The sequence below is a fragment of the Enhydra lutris genome, unplaced genomic scaffold, assembly GCF_002288905.1.
Source record: "Enhydra lutris kenyoni isolate GAN:26980312 unplaced genomic scaffold, ASM228890v2 scaffoldscaffold6, whole genome shotgun sequence".
Classification (NCBI taxonomy): Eukaryota; Metazoa; Chordata; class Mammalia; order Carnivora; family Mustelidae; genus Enhydra; species Enhydra lutris.
The window spans coordinates 42415138-42424809 of record NW_019154090.1 but is presented as its reverse complement, the minus strand read 5'-3'; the positions used below and the strand labels follow the sequence as shown (position 1 = coordinate 42424809).

The 9672-nt window shown below is 52.6% G+C and overlaps 1 protein-coding gene and 1 non-coding gene across 2 annotated transcripts in view; both read left to right on the top strand.

Annotated features, from left to right (window-relative positions):
- LOC111141406 (ribosome binding protein 1) overlaps positions 1-9672 on the top strand; it is a 41867-nt gene that overhangs the window by 2946 nt on the left and 29249 nt on the right. The window contains 1 exon segment of the mRNA XM_022493931.1: positions 676-775. Within this exon segment, the coding sequence (XP_022349639.1) occupies positions 676-775 (100 nt within the window).
- TRNAK-CUU lies at positions 1701-1773 on the top strand. Its single transcript has one exon. It is a non-coding gene; the product is annotated as a tRNA-Lys (tRNA).

Genomic DNA, 9672 nt, shown 5'->3' with positions numbered 1-9672 from the left:
AACCAGGGCAAAAAGGCAGAGGGGTCCCAGAACCAGGGCAAAAAGGCAGAGGGGTCCCAGAACCAGGGCAAAAAGGCAGAGGGGACCCAGAACCAGGGCAAAAAGGCAGAGGGGTCCCAGAACCAGGGCAAAAAGGCTGAGGGGACCCAGAACCAGGGAAAAAAGGCAGAGGGGGCCCAGAACCAGGGCAAAAAGGCCGAGGGGGCCCCTAACCAGGGCAAAAAGGAGGGAACCCCAAACCAGGGCAAAAAGGCAGAGGGGACCCCCAACCAGGGTAAAAAGGCAGAGGGGGCCCCCAACCAGGGCAAAAAGGAAGGAACCCCAAACCAGGGCAAAAAGACAGAAGGGACCCCCAACCAGGGCAAAAAGACAGAGGGGGCCCAGAATCAAGGCAAAAAGGCTGAGGGGGACCAGAATCAGGGCAAAAAAGCTGAGGGGGCCCAGAATCAGGGCAAAAAAGCCGAGGGGGCCCAGAATCAGGGCAAAAAGGCAGATTCCATTGCTAATCAAGGCACAAAGGCAGAGGGTGTTGTGAGCCAGGGAAAAAAAGCAGAGGGGGCCCCCAATCAAGGCAAAAAGGCAGAGGGAACCTCGAACCAGGGCAAAAAGTCAGAAGGGTCCCCCAACCAGGGCAAAAAGGTGGATGCATCTGTCAATCAGGGTAAAAAGGCAGAGTCAGCGCCTATCCAAGGCAAAAATGCAGATACGGTCCAGAGCCAAGATGCACCAAAGCAAGAGGCTCCTGCAAAGAAGAAGTCTGGTTCAAAGAAGAAAGGTGAGCCTGGTAAGTAGTTCTGATATCTCTGTGAACTTGGTGGGGGAAGCTATCCTTCAGTGGCCTATGGATTCCCCCTGGGGGAGCCTTATGTATCAGTTAGCTGTTTCCACAACAGAGGTGCATAACAAACATTCCAGAATTTGGTAGCTTACACCAGCGGTCATTTATTTGTGTTCATGCGTCTGTTGAACTGGCTGAAGGTTGACTGATCTGGATTGTCTCTGCTAAGTGGCTCATGTTTTGGCTCCTTGCTGCAGGTCTAACCTCAGTCTGTTGCACATGGGTTCCTTCTGGGCTCTAGCCTGAGCCCTCAGGGATTCTGGAGGGCGGAAGCCCTTCTCATGGTGATGGCAGAGCTGTGAAAGGACACATTTCAAACCAGCATCCTGTTGGCCCGAGCAAGTCATGTGACCAAGCCAGCAGCAACGGGCAGGAAGCTCACTTTCTCCAGTGGGCCGGACTGCCACATGGTGTTGGAAAAGGTGTGAGTAGGTGTGAGGAAAGGAAAGGAATTGGGAATAGTAATTCCATCCGCCATGCAGTCTGGAACACTTCTGTGTCTGGGCAGATCTTAGAGGCCTGTGTTCTACCAGCCTGTTCTGTCGCTAACCTCACCTGGTACTCATGTCCGTGTGTTTGTTAAATGAATAATGGTAGGGTGTTTTAAAGGAGGGGTGGCATCCAACCCACACACCCGCAGTTTTTCCTCTTCCCTATCCCAGTTACTTAGTGGGTCATTTTATGTACTTGTCAGATAATACAGAACAGGAATTTTCTGTTATGTTTTGAGTGCATATTACTAGAGAAATTGGGCCAGTGAGTTCCGGTTTCATGTTCATCATTCATCTGATACGGTAGTCTTGCGTTTTCTATTCTTTCTTTCTCCCCCCTCCCTTTTTTTAAAAGGTCTTTGACTAGGGGTGCCTGGCTGGCTCAGCTGGTAGAGCATGCGACTCTTGATCTCAAGGTCATGAGTTTGAGCCCCATGTTGGGCATGGAGCCCACTTTAAAAAAAAAAAAAAAAAGACTGACTAGTCATTAGTTGTTTTGGAAAATTAATTGCATTTGTCTTAATGAGGCATCTTGGGGGATCTGAAATGTGTGAGCCTATGCTAGGTAGCACAAGGCCCTGTGTTTTTAGCTGGGTTTCCCTTTCTTACCCCTTTGTGAAGCTCCATTCACTTTTTCCAGGTTTCCTCCTCCCCCAGCTTTGGGGGGGGGGTATTTGCTCAGACAGTACCCTGTTCCTTGTGAGGGGACCCTGTGCTGTGTGAGCAGCTCCAGGCTCCTGCTGAAGGTCAAGGATCAGCCCACCTGGCCGCACAGGTCGGGTCAGCCTTCCAAAGCCCTTTGAAAATCCAAATGGTTAGCATCAGTCTGCCTCCACACGCTGGAGGAAAGGCACACTGCCTTGTCTTTAAAGTGGTGTTCCACTTGACCCAGGAACAGGGTACTTGAGGCATGAAGACAGGGATGGAACCAAGAACTGGCCTGTTTTCTGTAAAGCATCAGGTGTGCTCAGAATAGAGCTTGCTGTGTCCTCTAGCCATTGTTACTGTGTTCGGCTTTAGACATAAAGTAAGGCATGGAATAGGTGCTTTATGTTAGGAAGGAGGGCAAATGGTACTAATTTCCAGGTAATAGAGAGCCTTGTTTGGAGGAAGACCTAACTTTCTGACCTGTGTGAGCCCACATGGCAGCTTGCTGGCATACAAGGCAATTCGAACAGAGAAAAGAAATACCATGGCTGGGATAAGAAAGATGAAATACTATGGAATGTGGCCAGTGCACCTGGGCCTGGCATTTGATGGATTTTTGATTGATTTGAATGCTTAGATAGCCCCATGTGAGCAGCCCTCGACTAGCTCTCTGGTGCCCACAGTTCAAACTTCATGGCCCTGGAGCCCTCCCTGGCCTGAGCCAAGGTCTCCTCTATTCAGAGAAGGAACTCCTTCCTTTCCCTAAGCTTCTGCTCCTCCTCAGCAGGCAGCATCCCCCCAGTAGCCTAGGCTCCTCACACCTCCAGGCCCCCGAGTTTCTGGATGCCAGGGCCAGCCCAGCCCAAGTTGTACCCTGGAGTGCACAGGACCCTGGAGAAACTGGGAGTGGACAGGCCATGGACAGACACCCAGAAGCTCACCCACAGCCCACAGACAAGGAGGTCAAAGGCAGGTGGCCAGAGCTGACTGCCGCCTCCTGAGCCAATGGAGGACCATGGGATGTGTAGTATGACTGCATGAAAAGAACGTGGCCTGCTTTCCACTAAGCAACACGGTCATGGCTGCAAGATCAGAGCCACAAATGCTAAATATGAGTCCCATTCATTCTGGAACATGAAACTCCATGTATGAGAGGTCATTGCAGCAGAAGGCTGAGCCCCACTCTGTAAGCAACTGGGAAAATCCATGCTGTCCATGGACTTGTTCTTCAGACCCTCAGTCTCCACAGCTTCTGGCTAATTAGAAACACAGAAAGAAACCGGATTTGCCAGAGAGGCAGGAATATCACTGCAAATGCCTTAAGGCTCCCAGAGTGGAGAAGGGTCTGGATGGCTCATCACTGACCTCTGACTTCAGAGTGCTTCCTCAGAGCAAGTCCTGAACTGCATATCTGTATTTGGGAACACCAGATCCCCAAACTAAGGACAAAAGCACATACCTCACTCATTCCATCCTTGGGCCCACGATCATTTACAGATAAGAGGAGTAAAGCTGCTGGAAGCCAGCAGAGACATACCACTTTGCCCTTCATGCCACCCTGGCAGGGACTCAAGGGGTCCTTACTGCTCCCCTCCCCTGCACCCCCATCTAGCAAGCTCTGGTCCTGAGACCAACAGCATTAGCGTCTCCTGGGAGCTGGTTAGAAATGCAGAGTCTCAGGCTCCACCCAGAACTACCGAGTCAGACTCCCTCTGGACAAGTTCTGCAGGTGATTCATCCGCACGGTAAAGCTGAGGAAGCACTGCACTGGGGGAAGTTTCCAGAATTTCTGAACACACAGACTGTCTCAGGAATACTTGGTATTGGCGCAGAGAGTGGTCTGCATCTGCCCTGGGAGGTGGGGGTGGGGGTGGGACTCGAAGATGGCTCTCCACCCCAACCACAGGAACACAAGGCTGAGATCCCATCCCACAGTGCACACTTGGGAAAATGAAAAACGAAGTATTAGACAGTTTCTTCCCCATGTCCCTAGACTCTCATGCTCCCTCTGAAGAATGAAGAAATTCACCTCTCAGGTATCCTGTCTCCACTGCACATGATACTGTGTGTGGCTGGCATTTCCTTCTGTGTCTCTCTGACCATCCACGCCACTGCTTTTGTGGCCAAGTGCCCCACCTTGGCCTTTGCAGTCTTCTCACTGCAACATCGGAGAGATGTCCCATCTCCCATCATCCAGGCCAATCCATGTTAGTTTTGGCTGTCTCGATGTTTTCCAGGGTTTGCTTTCTTTTTAAATTAAGTTTAATTCATTGAGCCCTTACATTTTTAGAGGGGTCCAGTCTAAGCAGACTCTTGCAAATCTTAAACATGCTGCCCGAGACCAGAACATTTCTTCCCCCCTGTCGACATGATGCTCCCTCCCCTCACTGGTCCGTAGTCACCTGTCACCCGTGGCTGCCTTCTCTGGACTGTGCAGGGAAGGGATGTGCAGGGAAGGGCATGGCCACCTGCACAGTCAGTTCTTTTGGACACTGCTATTCTCAACCAGAGCAACTAGGAGAGGAGAGGCCTGTGAAAGTGAGCACGTCTCTGCAGCTCTGTGTTGGCACCACGCAGCTCATCTCGTGCTTTGTTCTGTCTGCCTGTATCCCGAGTGGCGTGGGGTAAGTGCCCCATTGTCCTCCCTATCCCAGCGCGATGTGATAAGTGAGGTCATGGAAGCTGCAGCCAGCCCATGACACGTGGCAAATCAGCAAAACCTGCAAAACCTGCCCCGGAGCTGGGGGCACCACAGACAAGGGTGTGTCCTCAGTTGTCACCAGGTGGGCCCATAGGGTCCTCGCCGACAGGCACCCCAGGGAGGAGGAAGGTGTGGAGGCGGACCTGGGACGTGCTTCAACAGGCCCAGCTCGGAATTCTTCCAGCACTTCCGATCTGTTTTTCCTACAAGAACAAATCAGGGCCATGTGGCAGCTTTTTACTGCTTGTCGTGGCCAGATTTGACAGTGAACACCTGCCTTCTAATCCATGCTTTAAAAATGTATTATTGTATAAATACGTCCTTCCAGCAAACAAAATACGAGCAATACAGAAGTATGGAAGATGAAAAACCGAGTCTTTCCACTCCATGACTCTCCCCACCCATTCCTGGGGGAGCCTGGAAGACGTTCTCCTCAGTACTGCGGCACACCCAGATGGGGCCTGCGGGGCACACAGCTTGGGGGGCTTACCTTGCTTACCAGGGTACTGGTGACATCGTTTCCTACTGTTCCTATGGGGCTGCTGCCTCCAGCTCCATCCTGCTCCAAAGCAGGAATGTCTCATTTGTTTATTTAAATGATATTTACTAGTGTGTGGTTTTTTTGGAAGGTGGATTTCTTTTTTTTTTTTTTTTTTTTACAATTTCAGAGAGAGTGAGTGGGGAGAGGGGCAGAGGGAGAGGATCTCCAGCAGACTGCACTCAGCAGTCCAAGAGGCAGGGCTCAATCTCATGACCCTGAGATCGTGACCTGAGCTGAAACCAAGAGTTGGGTGCTCACCTGACCAAGCCACCCAGCCACCCCAAGAGTCTGCAGGTTTTTTGCCGCTAACATGAATGCCGCGGTGACGTATGTGTGTTAGAGTGTGAGCAGCTCTTCAGATATGTCATGGCCAAGTGGAAAGGCAGGTGCATTTTTAATTTAGGAGGACAGTGCTACATCACTCCCCAAAGACATTTCACGATTTCCTGTTCTCGCAGAGTGGTGAGAGGCCCACACGCGTGTTTCCCAGAGCCTTACACCTGACTTGACCTCTCCTGTGGTGCTGTAGGAATAGCGATCACTTCAGGGGAGCATGAGAAACCCAGGGGTGCAATAAGGAGAAGGCACAGATTCCTTTCTTATCGTTGGCAGAAGAGGGAGCTCAGGGTACCGCAGAGAAGTGGGTATTTCCCCGCAGCTAAAGCTCCCGAGTGTGTGCAGCCGGCTTGCAGGCCTCGGCTGGCTCATTCTCCTGTTCGGTGTTGGTTAGGAAAAGCTGCGGACCTCTTACAGGACGTGCATTGTGTACCTGGTGGTGGTTTCTTGAAAATCTGTTTTTGCCCTCGGGCTCTGTCTTTACAGTACTTCTGCCAGTCCGCCTGCCCTGGGCTGCACGGGTGCTAACGGGCGGGTTAGCGGACGCTTTTTAGGTGAGCCCTTTCATCCCAGCACCTGGAAGGGAGTCCAGGTTCGCACAGTGCAGGCCTGGCCCCCAGATAAAGCAAAGACAGTCTTGGGGAATGTGGGGTACCCATCTGCACGCACTCCACGCTGTCCGGCTTCTGCTGGAGTTTGGCGTGCACACTGCTGCTGCTGAGTGGGGCCCTTCCCTCCGGCACTGGCTTCACCGGGGACCTCCTTCCCTGTCTGCGGCCTGTGCACCCTGGGGTCAGAAGCTCATCGAGTCAGGGCCCAGGGGATCCTGGCCCACCTGCAGAAGGTAGAACACGCTTTCAGACACCCCACAATGACCCTGTTACACATACACACACACAAGTTCATGTGGGTGACAGGAACGTGGGTAAATTTTAGTTACCTTTCCTTTGCTTTCTGCATTTTCCATTTTTTTCGTGACCTGCATTATTTTTTAGATGGAAAAGAAAAAAAACAAACTCCATTATTTGTGAGGCAAATAAACAGGCACTCACTGTACGAAGTGGAACTCCTCACCTTTCAGTCACCGTGAGGCAGCCCAGCCCTGACCATAGGTCCCTTGAGCATCTTCCAAGCATCAGAAAGGAATGCTGCTCCTTCAGGGGTCGTCCAGGTCAAGGGAGGAAAGTGGCCAGTTCTCCTCAGGCACATCCCAGGCCCTGGGTGCCCAGTGCGCGCCCATGTCATGAACTTAGCTGAGATAGAAAGTTAGTGGCTCCCACATCTGTGAAGCTGGCAGGATCTTGGGGGAGGTGGGGGAGGCTCAGCTTCATATGGTGCAATCCCTCCCCCAGCCCCACCCCTGGCCTCTCCTTCTCCCAGAGCAGGCAAAAATGCACAAATAGGAGCATGTTCTTTAATCTAACGAAGCAGGGGTCACCAGAGGTCAGGGCAGATAGGGAAGAATTTTCAGACCTACTAGGGAAACTTTGCTGAAGGGGTCTGTAGCTTAGCAGAGGCCCTAATCTTAAACCATGTAACTTGATAGGTGTGACACCCCTTCCTTCCCACAATCCCATCCCCCCCAGCACCTCCCACAATGACCTTCTTGCACTGTGTGTTTGCTGGGTCACCTCCAGGAACGTGACACTATTGTTCTCAACCAGATACTTGGTTAGGCATGTGGTTTATGAAGCTCCTTTCCATGCATTTATCCCCTTATAGGTCTGTCATGTGGATTTGTAGGTTTATGTGCTTTTCCCAAAGCCGAAACCGAAGTTCAGCTCTCTTTTGAGACTTCCCAGAAGTCACAAGGACAGCAGATGGTGGCAGGGACAGCCTCAAGCCTTCATGCCTCCATTGGAGGCCCCTCTCAGGCCAGGCCCAGCCCACCTCGGGGGCCTCTCTTCAGCCTCTTAGGGCTGGGGTATAGACAGGTGTGTATTGAGATTAGGTCTGATACTCTTTTCTTACGAACTTAGTTTTTCAGGGTTTGAAGCTCTGAAATCTCTGTAGGGCTTTTGAGCCTTTGTTCACTTTCCGTGTAAGTTCTTCAAACCGAACTTTTCTTTTTTGAAAGAACAAAAGCATCGCTTCGGGAGGGAGCTGAATCAGTATGGCACTGCCACGTCTTAGAGAAGCTGCTGGATGACATTCTTCTAGAACTCTCCATTCAGTCATCTTAAAACATGGCAGTGCTGGAGCTCCTGAGGCCGCCCTGAGGCAGCTGCGGTCAGGAAGCCCACAGGTGCACAAATCTTGTCTTTTCTGCTAAAAATCTCGATCATCATTTAAGTAAGGCGTGTTCTCCTTGGACCACCTACATGCTTGAGGAAGCCTGCGGAAGGATCTTGCCCAGAAGTCCTACAGGGCTTGTCTGTCTTTAAGAAATACTGTGATGTTTCTCTTTTCTCTCTCTTTTTTTTCCTCTGGATATAAACTGGATTTTGTTGAAATTTGGGGGGGGGGAAGTATAATGAGTAAAAGTCATTTAATCTATGGGGTTTTTAAATTCCATGAGGCATTATTCAACGCACAGCCTCTGGGATTTGCTAAGATTACTTTTTTCTCCAAAAGGAAAGGCCGGATCCAAAGGCCCCCAGATCAGGCTGCTCTTAACATTTTTGGTACTTTGCTCCATGCAGTTAAAATGCCAGATATTAGTGTCTGTGGCAGACAAGTGTCTAGCATGGCTGCTCCTCCGGGGATTGGATTGGGAAGGCAGGGCGGCCGCTGGGCAGTGGCGGACTTTGCAGCCTGAGCTGGGCTTAGGGTGTGTGTGTGCTGCCCAGGAGCTGCTGCCCCCTGCCTCCAATGCAGTCATTGGATCTTCCATGCAGGGCCTTGTAAGTGCTGCTTTCCCGCAAACTCATGAGGACCCTTTGCAGCCTCTGCCCCACAGTTTGAAGCTAGTGGGGAGACCGCCGACATGCTGGCCAGTCCCACATCTCTAGAGAAGGTGTGCTTGCCGGCTTCTCTGTGGTGTTGGGGGGTTGCCCTTTGTATGTGGGCCAGCAGGAGTCAGGGGCTTGTCTCCGTCTCTAAGTCAGATGGTTGCTTGTGCAGTGGTGGGCTTCAAGGAGGCGCAGGGGAGCCCTTCCTGGGGCCTTCAACCCGAGTTTGGTTCAGGATTGAGGATGTCAGGGCCTGGAGGTCCTGAGGTTGGGGTCTCGCTTCCTGCGGTGGAGCCCTGCGGGGCCACTGGCCTACACTGTTGGGGTGGCCCTTGTGCAGCATCTGGACGCAGCAGCCATTTGGCCTGCATCCGTGTGTCTGAGATAGGACAGGCCTGCAGAACTGGCCTGGATGTTCCCCGAGCAAACGAGTGTTTCTGCTACTGGAGTTTTCCCTCAGCCCCCCACACCTCACCCCTGTGGCAGGTTCCACTGGCAGAGTCCCTGGATTGACACCTGGGCCTCTGTCCCCTTAGCTCAGCTTCTTCAGTGCCCTTGAGCCCAGCCCTCCCCGCCCCCCAGGCTCTTCCCTCCTCTGCCCCTGCCTCCAGCCTTGAACCCCCCATGTGTCCAGACACAGACCTTTCTCCCTACTGGCCGTGCTCCTTGCCTGTGAGATAGCATCCAGATCCTTGGGACCTAGGAAGACATGGACCCACGCTAGTCTCCCTTCCCTCTGCTCTGAAGAGCAAGGCCCTTCCAAGCCTCGTTGCTTGTCCTTGCTGCCCCCACCTTGAGCCGGCCCTCGCCTTCTTCTTGGCTGAAGCATCTCCTGCTTTGAAATCTCTCCTGGCACCACCGCTGCAGTTGCTTCCTTGGCAGTGCGCCCTCCCCACGTTCCTCTTATGTGGATCTGCTTCGAGGTGCCCACGCATCCCAGGTCTCTTCTGCCTCTTAGCTGGTGCTTCCACCTCCAACTTACCTTCCAGGCCGAGCAGTTCGCTGGCTGTCAGGTACACAGCGTGAGCACACTGTGGATGGAGACCGCTGGGACCGGCCCACCCTGGGCAGCCTGCAGCCACCGCTGGCATTGGGCTGGTGCTCTGGGATGAGCTGTTGCATGGCGTGGGCCATCATCCCCTCACTGAGGAGCAGCTGTTGGCACCGCCCTGCCGGGGGAATTAGCTGGACGTGCACTGGGCAGGAGCTGGAACGTTCTAGTAACT